General features: G+C 36.2%; 1 protein-coding gene across 1 annotated transcript; it reads left to right on the top strand.

Moving 5' to 3' along the window:
* Positions 1–4382: 4382 nt before the first annotated feature.
* Positions 4383–9101, top strand: LOC100955924 (60S ribosomal protein L11-like). Its single transcript, XM_012811558.1, is given in 4 exon segments — positions 4383–4395; positions 8585–9038; positions 9040–9060; positions 9062–9101. Coding segments are annotated over 4 exon segments (528 nt in total).
* Positions 9102–13929: the final 4828 nt, after the last annotated feature.

Here is a 13929-nt window from a genome sequence, read left to right as displayed (position 1 = left end):
TTTTTTAAATCTGAAATCAAACTCTGTTTTAAGTATAATTATTTTCTTTTCTCTGTACTTTTATTAAATGAATTTAAAATATTTCACACTGTAGATGAGCTGAAATCTGTTAAAAATAATATAAACATGTTTATGTCCATATCCTTTGTATTCTAAGTACCTCTGCTTATACAGTATTAACAAAGTTTTATAATTCTCAGCCATGTGAGTGGATTTAGCTGAGGAGATTTGAAGCAGAATTATAATCTGGTTTATGCAACACCAACAAAATTTCTAAACCAGTTACATTTTATTTAGAGACTATTTTTTACAACAAGTATTAAAACATAAGAAACTAATTTGAGCTTAAAATATTGATAGGGGAACACAATGAAAATAAATATAGAACATGATTTCCTTGTAGCATTACATTCTGTGGTGCAATAGAGATTGGCTACACTTTTAGACTTTTAGAGAAAATGGTGCATACAGATTTTGATGAAATCACAGGGAAGATTTATGAATACCAGAAGAGGTTCCAATTGGTTCACTCCAAGAAGTTGCTCAAATAAAACTAGACCTGCATTGATGACAGTGACTAAAATTTGTATGCTTCTTGTGGTGTTCTGTAGCTATGATAAATAAAAGGACGGAAATGCTCTATAGATGTTAATCTCACAATATAGCAATGATTGGATTGCTTATCTTTCACACCCAATTGACCTAAAAATTTAAAAAATCCACTACCTCCACCACCACCTCCAAGCTGAACATTTACTTTTATGTAAGTGGAAAATAATTACTTTGCTTGGAACTTTTGTGTTCTTGGGAAGACAGGCTAATGCACTTCTGCTATCAAAACTTTAAGGCGGTTTCAGTCTAGATCCAGCAGTTCTTCATGTGAAGATCCAAGTATTAAGACAAGAAGTTGAGCATTTTTTCAAATGTTTATTGTCCATTAGTCTATCTTCTTTTAAAAAGTTTCTGTTCATGCTGTTTGCTTACTAGCAATGGAGATGTTTGATGTCTTCTTGCTTATTTCTATAAGTTTTTGTACATTCTTGTTATTAGCCCTTTTTCAGATCCATAGCATGCAAATATCTCTCATTCTGTAGGTTGTCTATTCACTCTATTGATCATCTCCTTGGAAGTGCAGAAGCCTTGTAATTCTTCTTGTTGTTGTTGCTGTGATTGCCTTTCAGGTCTTCTTTGTAAATTATTTGCCAAGGCTTATAAGAGATTTTCTAACATCTTCTTCTAGAATTCATACAGTTTCATGCCTTAAATTTAAGTCTGTTATCCATTATGTTATTTTTTTGTGAGTGGTGAGATGTCTCGATTCTATTTCAGTCTTAATCATCAGAGAAATGCAAATCAATACCACCATGAAATATCACCTAACTCCAGTGAAAATGGACTTTAGTCAAAAGTCCAAAAACAATGGATGCTGGCATAAGTGCACAGAGAAAGGAACATTTATATGATAGTACAATCTCTAGGGAAAGTAGTTTGGAGACACCTCAAAGAGCTAAAAGTAGACTCATTATTTGAACCAGCCATTCCACTACTGGGTGTTTATGCAAAGGATAAAGTCATTCTATGGGTATGTTGATAAAATCACATTCTATAAAAAACACAGTGGAATTTGAATGTTTACAGCAGAACAATTTACAATTGAAAAGATGAGGCAACAACTTAAGTGCCCATCAATACATGACTAGATTAATAAAGTGTGATAAATGTATAGCATTGGAAATTTCTCAGCCATAAAACATTGTTACAACCTGGGTAGAACTGGAGACCATCCTTCTAAGTAAAGTATCGCAAGAATGGAAAACAAACACCACATGTGCTCACTTTTAAAATGGAACTAAATGATCCATATGCACGTGTATACATGGTAGTAGAAATCAGTGGAAATCAAAGAGACAGATGTAGGGAGGAGGGGATGGGTAAATTCACACCATATTTGCACAGCACCCACTATGTGGTACATAGACACAATTATAAGCTTGACTCAAATTGTATGAAAGTAGTAATTCATGTCATTTGTACCCCTGTAACATACTGAAATTTAAAAAAAGACTTCAAATTGGGGGAAAAAGAGATAATGAGGATTTTCAAGCAAAAAAAATTGTTTTTAAGAAGACGGACATCGTTGGCTTTTAAAGGAGGAGTCACATGCCTTGTCAGATTCTGGCATAGGTAAGAAAGGGCTAGGTGCATTGGGGGCAGGCTGTGGAAACTGTGACTCTTGGGGTCAGTAACACTGCCCAGGGACCTTGAGAATATCAGCTTGTTTTTCTTACAGAAAATCCATCATTTCTGGGAAACAACTCAAAAATTCAAATAGTTAGTTAAGAGAGAGGCTTATAAAAATAGATAGGAGTCACTGAAATTTGTTTATGGGGCCAATTACACAGCTGTGTATGCAGGAAGTTTTCATGGCCTGAACTTCTGAACCACTACTGTAGAACAGTCAGCGGCATGTCTGAAGTAGGCCAGTGAGAGGGTCACGATAGGGGTCTACTTACTGTTTCACATGACATGAAAATATAAAACGTACTTGACCAAATGGATCTTTCACACTTGCTTTATTATAGTCATCAGAGGTAAAGATGAGATTCCTCTTCTTTAGAAAGTATTATTTACTTAAAAAAAATTTCTATAGAAGAACTATTTCTCAATTCCAATGTTGAATAAATGATAATTACCCTGAAAATTACTTCAAAATAACAGATAACAATGAGTGATTCAACTTGTTTCTTTCATTTGCACCCTGGTATTTTTATATACTGAGGATAAGATTCAAAATCAAATGTACAAATATTCATATTAGACTATAAAATCTATCCCTTGATGTCTAAGTAACTTTGGATAAGAGCATGATTAAGAGATTTATGATGTCTAACTTATGAAAGCTTGCTCTTAAATACCTTTTATACCTTTTATACTCCTTATAATTTTTATTTTAATTTTTATAATTAGCTATCTCTAACATTTTTTAGTAAAACTGACATTTTCTCAAATTTTAGAAAAGCTACCTTTTCTATATTTTTAAATTCAGGACACTGATTAATGATTATTCAAAAAATACGAAAGGAGCAATTACCCCACCAAAATTGTTTTGTACTTGCAAAATGAACAGAATTCTTTTCTTGTGAATTTGGGAAGTCAAACTTTAGAGATAAAAATTGTAGATGAAAACGCACAAAGAGAAAAACACAGAGAAGTGTTGGTATGAAGGTATTACTAATAATTATAAAATCTGAATTTGGGGCACTGATCATGTGAGTTATACGATCAGTTATTTAAAACAGACAAAAATAATTAAATATAATGTATCTTGATAATTGAATGGAATAAATCTCAAATATCTGACATCCAGCATCCCCTCACTTTCTCCCAAGAGGATGAAGGGAGAGGAATAATATTTTATCCTGGAAGGTTAAATCTCCTACACATGTTGATTATATTAACTTAGGTTTTCTTTCTGAGAAGCACAATGATGTGTTGAGTCTAAATTTTTCATGAATTTACTAATCCTCTGTTTTGAGATAGACAAGTGACCTCAGCTTAATAAGTAATTTTCAAGGGAGCAGGTAGAGCAGCAACTAGACATCTCAGTAGAAATGCTGTTGAGTGTGTGTGTATACAGTGTGTACATGTGTATACACAAACACACACACCTGCACGCACACACACACACATATATCCCAATAATGTTCCTGGTTTTCTCTATGAGATGCTTAATCCCAAACCTAGGGCCTCAGAAACCACCAGGATCTGGATTCCTATATTGAACCCTTCATGTGCCTGTGGCTCCCAGGCAAAATATTATAGTGACAAGGATCACTGTGTAATGAACAAACCAAAGTCAGTTTTGAAAAGTACAACTGACCACATATTGTTTAATTGAATATAACTGACAAGGAAATTGGAAAGAACTTGTTCATAAATATATTTAAAAGGACTCTTAGGGCAATAATTAAGATTGTACTACATCAATGGGACTAAATTAGTTTGTTTTCTTTCCAATTAAAGAAAAATTCATTTACTGAACAAAATAGTTCTGGCTTTGCCAGCTTTATTTTTTGCAGCCGAGTAAAATTTTAATTTAACATCTCTTGTCTACCTGTGCATTTGTAAATGCTGCTAATTCATCAATAGTAGGCAAATCCAGTATGCATACTAAATAAGTTAGAATTAAAGAAGCTGATTGCAGAAATAACCTAACTTATTAGGAATTCTTGTCCTGGCTTTGTTCTTTGATGAAGGTTCATTCTTTATTACATGGATAAATTGGTAGTTGAGAAAAAAAGGGGAGGTGAATGGCAGTTAAGCAAATATATTGGAATTAGGAATAACAGCACTTGTATGAGTTCAGAGGTATTGAGGACGATATGTCAGATGACGGTAGGTGGATGAAATACACACTTATGTATATCATTTGATTGCAATCCCAAATGCTGTCATGTAATTTTCTTTGCATTTAATTTGTCTGAATTTCTGTTCGAAATTTTCTTTCTGTTTAAGAGAATGTATTTAACTACAGTGCATAATTTTTCCTTATTGAAATTCAGATGAACAGGAAGAAAAAAATCTCAAATTTTTAAGTTTTCTTGAGCCTTCCATAACTGATTTGCGGAAGTAGAGAACACTCCACCGAATCAAGAGTAATTTGGAGCAGTGTGGTTTTGGTTTTGTGTAGGACGTGACATCTTTGTATTTTTTCACTTATTTTTTATTATAGTGAAGCAAAATGTATTAATATGCAGCAATAATATGTTTATTTTACTTACCAGTGACTCTGATATCTTTTACTACACATTGTATTGTATATGTGGGTTTTACTCTATGTTTGGATACATATGTATCATACACACATGAATTGCTTTATTTTAAATAGACAGAGTATTTTTTGGTGGAAAGTTAAGTTAATTGTCGGAAGTCTACTTCGTCTACTATCAGTTAGATTTATTTAGAAATTTTACTGCTTTTTAGAAAATGTGTGAAAATAATTTTTATTGCATCAATTCATAAAACTTTTTACACACAAAAAAATGTTCATGGCCTGGGTTTCTGTTTATTGGTAGTATGATTTAAAAGTAATATATTGTATTGATAATAAGGTTTTCGCCATCAAAAGTATAGAGAATTTAGTCTCACAAATGTAAGGTTCACACATTCCTTCTTCTTTTTCAACAATCTGAACTGTTTATAATTCTTTGTCCATCAACACTGTCACAGTAATAATGTTGATCACAACTAACATTTTTACGCTTAGTCATTTCTGGTTTTATGCTCTTTATTTGTACTTTTTTATTTCTGAAATAACCAGATGAAGAAGACGCTATTATTTCCCACATTTCATACAGGAAGAAACTGCAGTTTTGAGAGTTTCAATTCTCACACGCTTTAGAGCAAGTTACCAGTTCAAATTCATGTCCTTCCACTTACCAGCTGTGCTGCCTGTCCAGTCTATTAGCCTCATGAAGTTCAGGATTATTGATCAAAATATAGAAATTATAGCATTTGCGTCATATAGTTTTTGGGATATAGAAACTGTGTAAACTGTGACTGATACAAAATGAGCGTTTGATAAATATTTACATAATCATAGGGCCTAATGACATCTCAGACAGCTCGTTTCACGCTCCTCTCTATGTATTTAGATTTCAGGTTTTTCAGTATTTTAAGTGACTTGCTGTTTATTCATCTGCTTTCCACATTTCATAAATATGTTGGCAAATCCCCTCTCCCCTGCTGTCGTTTCCTTCCTAGCATTCACTGTTTTCATGTATATGCCTCTATATGTATATGCGTATTTGACGTGTGTATATTTATTTACTACTGTCACTTCAGATCCCGAAAAGAGTAAAGCAAATGTGTTTACGTCTTCAATCTTCACCTTTCACCTTAGTGAATTCTCCGTTTATCTCTAACTTTCCCATCTGAGGATTACTAACGACCAAATCTAAGGATTGCTTCTAATTTTCTTTCTGATTGATTGAACTCTATTTGCTGCATATCCCTCTCCTTACTGAGACTCTTTATTACCCTGGATATTGTTTCTGATTCTATTATTGAAATTTTCTTCAAACTTCTAGTATCATAAACTTTTATTTTACTAGTTCTCCCCTTACCACTTGTCCACTGGGGGTAAATTCAAAGACCTTTGTTGGTTGCCTGAAAGCTCAGATGGTACTGAGCCCTATATATACTGTGTTGTTTTTCTTTTCTATTCACACCTATGTAAAGTTTAATACCTAAATTAGGCAAAGTAAGGGATTAACTACAATAACTAATTAAAAAATCATAGCAATTATAAGAGTAAGTATAATAAAAACTAGACCAGGGTACAAGCATGGTGGTGTGTACCTGTAACTCCAGCTACTAGGAGGTGGGTATTTTCTATAAAACTTCTCTATACACTCACGATAGTTTCCCAAAGAGCTTCTTAGTCCTCCTTCCAGCACAACCTTCTCTGGCGTGCCCCTCCCCCACCCCCAGCAACTCAGCTTTCAAACAGGTACATGTTTGAATCAGGTTGTAATTCAATGTAAATTCATCCCTCACAGACTTTCTGAAGACCATGCACACGAAGACAGATCAACATTTTGTGTGTTACTGAGCAGCCAGTGAGTTCTTCAGGTTTTCACACCCCAGTCCACAGGAAATGACTCTAGTGGATACATTGTCTAATTCTCTAAACTATTTCAAACACCTTTTCTCTTAGAGCTTGAGGAAATATTACCATATATAATTCAAAAAACTTTCTCCCAAAAAGGATAAGAGTAGTTTAATTTAAAAATAGATTGTAGGGCTGGGCACAGTGGCACACACCTATAATCCTAGTACTCCGGAAGGCCAAGGTGGGTGGATTGCCTGAGCTTACAAGCTCAAGACCAGCCTGAGCAAGTGGGAGACCTCGTCTCTAAAAATAGCTGGGCATTGTGGTCGGCGCCTATAGTCTCAGCTACTTGGGAGGCTGAGGTGAGGCAAGAGAATCACTTGAGCCCTGGCATTTGAGGTTGCTGTGAGCTATGATGCCATCAGCACTCTACTGAGGGTGACAAGGTCAGACTCTGTAAAAAATAAATAAATAGATAAATAAATAAATAAAATTAGATTGCATATGTTGTTTTAAATCTCAACAATTAATTTAGTTGTCTCATTCATAGTCATTTCTACACAGATGTACAAAGTAGGACAATTAAGCTTGTGAACTCATCCTAGAAAGAATTCGTGACCTTAATAATCCTACCTCGTCTATTGAAAGGGTTAGTTATTGCAAAATGTATGTTTATATAGAACATTCCATTGTTCTATATAAAATTTAGGGGGCATGAATTTACTCAGGTTAGTCATAAATTTAAATATACTCACTTTCAACTCAAAATCTTTCCCCAAATTAATTCAATTGGTAATGTTTTTGGATGAAACATTAAAAGTTTTGAATTTGTTTCCTATGCCATTTTCCACTCGAAGAAAGGGAGAATGTACTGAGTGAGCTGAGCTTTATAATAGAAAAAGAAATAATAAGGTATTTGTCTTATCAAGAATTTGTGTTTCTATAATGGCTATGAGGCAATAAGTACAACTTGGTATTAATGGTAGCATTTAGTCTACACAAAGTAATATACTTTAAATCTTACTCAATATTTACTATTTATCTGTGAAAGTAATTTGCTGAGTCATGGTAATAGTAGCACACTTTCAGTAGTATTTTAAACTTCAGCATCTGGTTGCTTTATAGAAGATGTATATAGACCTCATGAGAGACATAATCCAGAAGATGAAAATAAAAATTATTAAAATATTCATTTCAAGATTTGCAGTGTATAGTCAATGACAAATGACTTTGCTTTTATATTTTTGTCTTGATAATTGGCAGGATGCTACTAACGCCTGCCATCATTACTAACTCTGAGAAATTAAGGGACACCTAAATCTGGCAGCACATGACACCAAAGCTCTAGCGTACTCTCTAACAAATGATACAGCACCTGTGCCAAGGAAGGGTAAAAGAAGTTTTCGCTGAGTGTTATAGAAAATGTTTTCTCTGCTTTTCCCATCAGAGACGTCTTCCAATTGTGGAAAGATGATATGTATGGAGATTTTTCATGCAGCTTGAATTGGAACCATCTGTTCTTCCATAGGATGGAAGCAATACAGAAAACAGGATGACTTGGTCCTACTCTGTTGTGTGTCACCATGACAGGTGTATAACAGAAGGCTTGAGGATGAGTAATTTATAGAGGAAAAAGTGTTAAGTTCATTATTTTGGTGGCTAGAAAGACTAAGATTTGGTAGCTGCATCTGATGAGGGTCTCAAGCTGCTTCTAGTCATGGCCCAAAGGAGAAGGGGAGTGGGCACATGTAAAGAGATTGAATAGCAACAGAGGAAACAGGAGAGAGCAACTAAGGAAGACAGGCTTTTCTTTTTTTTTGAGACAGAATCTCTCTCTGTCACCCTTGGTAGTGTGCTGTGTAGCATCATTGCCACTCACAGCAACCTCAAACTCTTGGGCTCAAGAGATGCTCCTGCCTCCACCTCCCAAGTAGCCCTTTTAACCAACTGATCCACTGTCTCCTGTCACAGCACAGGATCAAGGTGAAAGGAGAACCTTGTGTGGGAACTCACCCATCCACAAGCTCTGCCTCAACGTCTGTGTGGGGGAGAGTGGAGATGGAGCGACACGGGCAGCCAAGCTGCTGGAGCAGCTCACAGGCCAGACCCCTGTGTTTTCCAGGGCTAGATACACCGTCAGATCCTTTGGCATAGGGAGACCTGAGAAAATTGCAATCTACTGCGCAGTCAGGGGGGCCGAGGCAGAAGAAATCCTGGAGAAAATTCTAAAGGTACAAAAGTATGAATTAAGAAAAAATAATTTCTCAGATACTAGAAATTTTGTGATCCAGGAGCACATCATTCTGGGTATCAAATTTGACCCAAGCATTGGTATCCGTGGCCTGGACCTCTATGTGGTGCTGGGTGGGCCAGGTTTCAACATGGCAGACAAGAAGGGCAGGACAGGCTGCACTGGGGCGGAACACACTGAGCAAAGAGGAAGCCATGCCAGCAGAAGTGTGACAGGATCATCCTCCCTGGCAAATAAATTCTTGTTTTCTACCCAAAAGGCCAATAAAAATGCTTTCAGTGAAAACAAAACAAAACAAAACAAAACAAATGGATCCATTCCTGCAGGAGTAAGTACTCATTGACTCCCATAAGAGGGCACTAATCTCTTTGTTAGGATCTACCTTGAAGACCCAAACACCTGCCAATAGGGCCCACATTCTAATACTGCCTCACTGGAGATCACATTTCAAGATGAGAGTTAAAGGGATGAACCACATTCCCACTATACCAACAGTCAAAGGATCTTTTTTCATTTGATACTGGAATACTTATGAACAATTCTGTAATTAAAATGTGTCAGTTTTTATAAATTCCCTATACTACTATTTATTTATTTATTAACACCAGATTTTGAAAACTTGCTAACTTTTCTTTTCTTCTTCTTTTTTTTTTTTTTTTTTTTGTAGAGACAGAGTCTCACTTTTTCACCCTCGGTAAAGTGCAGCAGAGTCGTTCCAGCAACCTCCAACTCCTGGGCTTAGGCGATTCTTCTGCCTCAGCCTCCCAAGTAGCTGGGCTATTAGGACACAACGCCCGGCTATTTTTTGTTGCAGTTTGGCCGGGGCTGGGTTTGAACCCGCCACCCTGGGTATATGGGGCCGGCGCCCTACTCACTGAGCCACAGGCGCCTCCCAGCTAACTTTTCTAATAAGGAAAATTACTTCAGGATCAACCTTGTTTGAACATATTTTATTTTGAATACTAATGGTTCTTATTACAAATACTTTAGTCAGGATTCAAGAAACAGACTACTTATTTCAAGTAAGAACTTAGGCAATCGTGCATTTCCAAAGCTTATAACTATTAATCTGTGTGATTTTTGTCTTATTTATAGGATTAATCTGTAATACTGTTGGGATTGTGTTTATTTTCTTTATAGTCATCCAAGATTATTATTTCATTCTACATGGATTGCAGCGTGCTATGCTGAAGTGGTTGCTCCGCTCTGCTCAGAACGCTGTATTATCGTGAGTGATGCAAACTGTTACCCGGCATCTGTCAAATCACTCCTGAAACTGCCATCGGCAAACAGAGATTTCTCTCTAAAGCTCACACCCTAAGAGGCTGCTTGATTCCAGAGACAGATCAATTGACAAGTACAAAAACCTCCTCTCTCTCCAATTAGAGAGAACTCTGTAGAAACCCTCCAGATTCATAGCTCTCTGCGGGGTGACCCGGGGTCTTTGCTGAGATCTCACTGCAGTTCAGTTTCATTCTTTTTTGACTCCTGCTTCCTCAAGTGTTATCTGTAACAAAATCTATCACACTGAACTACATAAAAGAGACTGCTATCAAAACAACCTAGCCTGCCACATTTACTTCATGGCGAAAAGAGGTAACTCTATTTTTAAACTATAGTTCATTAAAATGTAATAAAACATTCAAATCCCGACACAATGGCATAACAGGGACACGATTTGCCTTCCCAGTCATGAAGGAATCTTTGCTGTATCCTCACTGTGAGAAGCTTGCAGGTTTCTGGATAGAAAGCTCAAAGAAGTTTCTCAGGCTGAGCCCTCCAGATGTTTCTCTCTCTCCCACGTTACTCCACACTTGGGCTCCGCCTATTCATCAAAATCGTCACCTAAGTGCTTGTGACTCCAAGAGCTTCTACCCCAAGTAACCTGACCTGGGTTGCTGCATATCTCCAGATGGCCATATTCCCCAGACTTGAGGGTGGTGGTGCCCAGGAGCTGCAGTTCTCCACTGGGTTTAAGGAAAGTCATTGGTTTCCTGTCCAGCTTTTTCTTCCTGTAAGGAAAGGAATAATGACTCCCATCACTTTATACATTAGAAGTGAAACCTGAGTCCCCACCATACTGTTTTGAATATTGCAAGAGAAATTTTAATTACTGATCATTTTCTTGTATTAATGTATTAGAAGCACATGTTACTTACAAAAGATGTCTTGAAATGATTGCCTTTATGTAAATTATATTTTATCTGTGAAAAAAACAGGCAACATTTAAACTTCAGAATGTTATGTATAATCTTTGCTGATAAAGCCTGTGATACTTTGGTTCTGCATATTGGGTTAAAATTGAAAAACCGACTAAGAAGAGGGACGACTGCAGAATGAGCTGAATGTGCTTAGTTTCCCTCTACTTCTCTTCTAGTATTAAGTGGGGGGGGGGAGATGAAAAGGAATAACTTTAAAAAATGTCACTAAACATACACAAGACTGCCTGACTGCAGACAGTGTGACACACAGAGCCAAAGTGCCAATGTGATCACCACCAGCTGTGTGACTTGGGACAACTTATGATTTGTTACTGGGTTTATTGCACTGACGATCATCACAACACCTACATCTTTGACTGTGCTGTCGGTTTCCATTGTATGTCAGCAGGCATCTCACTGATGTCACACAGCATTTCCTCATCACTTCACCTGTGACACCTAACACAGTCTGTCGTGGCATAATCCACTGACCCTGGGCAGTCATAAATACACATATATTTTCTGGAGTATGATTTGCTTAGATGTTGGGCTGGTTGAGCTTAGCGATTTTAGATTATTGTCCATAATTTTTAGGACTATATTACATATGCTTGAATATTTTAAATACTTTAATTAATTTAAAACATATTCTTGATTTTACCAGAGTTAATATGTGGTAGCATAGACATATCTAGACTTTGAATTTGGAAGGTTTTCTGTCAAGCAGAAGGAGGAGACAGGACAATGCCTGGAGTTTCTGAGGAAGTTCACGTTTTCTACTTTAATGAAATTGATGAGGCAAGAAATATCATTTCAGGGCCTTCCACTCTGAGAGCTATAAAGTCCCCCCCCCCCAGATTTCCAAATTGCTTCCTTGGGAAGCATTTTAAAAATCTCAGTGCCTATAAAATTATTCTTTTTTTCAAATAAATTATTTTACTTTTACAATCTAGAGCACAACTTAAAACAATTGGACAAATTAGTAAGCATATTCAGTTTATTTTATGTCACTTTGTGTAGGTGACAAGGTTGTCATCAAAATGATCTACAGATTCAATGCAATCCCTATTAAAATACCAGCATCACTTTGTCACTTTTCATAGATTTAGAAAAAATAATTCTATGTTTCATATGGAACCAGAAAAGAGTCCAAACAGCGAAAGCAACTTCAGGCAAAAAAGGAAAACAAGGGAGGTATCATTTTGCCAAACCCCAAGTTATACTACTAAATATAAGGCAATAGCAACTAAATAGAAACTTATTGGCACAAACACAAAGACAGAACAATGGATCAGAAAGGAAACTCCTATATAAAACCATCCTCGTAGGGTCATCTGATCTTTGACAAAGCAGACAATAACATAGAGAGAAGGAAAAGAATCCTTATTCAATAAATGGTGCTGGGATAACTGGACAGCCACCTGGAGAAGATGGAAACACCCTCTGTGCCACTCACTGCTCACAAAAGTAACTCACAATGGACAACCGACTTAAACCGGAGGCATCAAACTATAAGAATTCTAAAAGAAAATGTTGGGAAAACTCTTATAGACATCAGACTAGGCAAAGAATTTATGAAAAAGCCCCCAAAGGCGATCACAGCAACAACAAAAATAAATAAATGGAACCTGATTAAATTAAAAAGCTTCTGCACAGCCAAGGAAACAATGAATAAACAGACAACCTACATAAAGGAAAAAAATATTTGCATGCTGTACATCCAATAAAGAGCTGATAGCCAGAGTCTATGAAGAACTCATACAAAACAACAAGCAAAAAGTCAACCAAACCCATAGAATGTGAGCAAAACCATGAACATAACTTTTTTTAAAAGAAGATAGTCTAATGGCCAATAAGTATATTAAAAAAATGCTCAGCATCACTAATTATCAGGGAAATGCAAATCAAAACTGCAGTGAAGTTATCACCTAACTCCAGTGAGAATAGCTTATAACAACAAAAACAACAACAACAAAAATCCCGAAACAACAGATTCTGGCATGCTGAGATGAGAAAGGATCCCTTATACTCTGTTGGTAGGATGGCAAACTAGTACAACCTCATACGGAAAATAGTTGGAGATACCTCAAAAACTAAAAGTAAACCTATAATTGGGTCCAGAAATTTCACTGGTTAGTTACCTACAGGGGGAAAACAAACAAACAAACAAAGATTTTATTAAAAAGACACTTGCCCTTGAAAGTTAATTGTAGCACAATTCATAACCGCAAAGGTGTTCAATAAACTCAACTGCCCATCAATATAGGAGTAGATTAGTAACATGTGCTATATGTATATAATGGAGTATTTCAAAGCTATTAAAAATGGTGAAATGGGCAGTGCCTGTGGCTCAAGGAGTAGGTTGCCAGCCCTGTATGCCAGAGATGGTGGGTTCAAACCCAGCCCTGGCCAAAAAAGAAAAAAAAAAATAGTGAACGGATACCTTTTGTAACAATGGGGATAAAATTGGAGACCATTCTAAATGAAGCATTGCACGAATGGAAAAATAAACACCACACATATTAACTATTATTTTGGAACTAATCAGTCAACACCCTTTTGCACATTTAGCAGCAAAACCAAATAGAAAGAAAGTGGGGAAGGCCAGGAGGGGAAAGGCAAACTCCTACCTAATAAGTACAAGGCACACACGTTATCTGGATGATGTGCACACTTCTAACTTTGACTCAAACTGCAAGAAAGGAATTGGTATAACCGAAACATTTGTACCTCAAAAATATTAGTAAATAAAGAAAGCTATTATATAAATGTTGAATGCCAAAATAAATATCTGCATTCTCCCTCAAATTTGAATTTTTTCTGGAAATTCAGAGCAATAAAAATCTTAAAAGATTTTTTTTTTT

The sequence above is a fragment of the Otolemur garnettii genome, unplaced genomic scaffold (genome assembly GCF_000181295.1).
Source record: "Otolemur garnettii isolate 467f Iridium unplaced genomic scaffold, OtoGar3 scaffold00164, whole genome shotgun sequence".
Lineage (NCBI taxonomy): Eukaryota > Metazoa > Chordata > Mammalia > Primates > Galagidae > Otolemur > Otolemur garnettii.
This window is presented reverse-complemented; position numbering and strand designations above follow the sequence as displayed.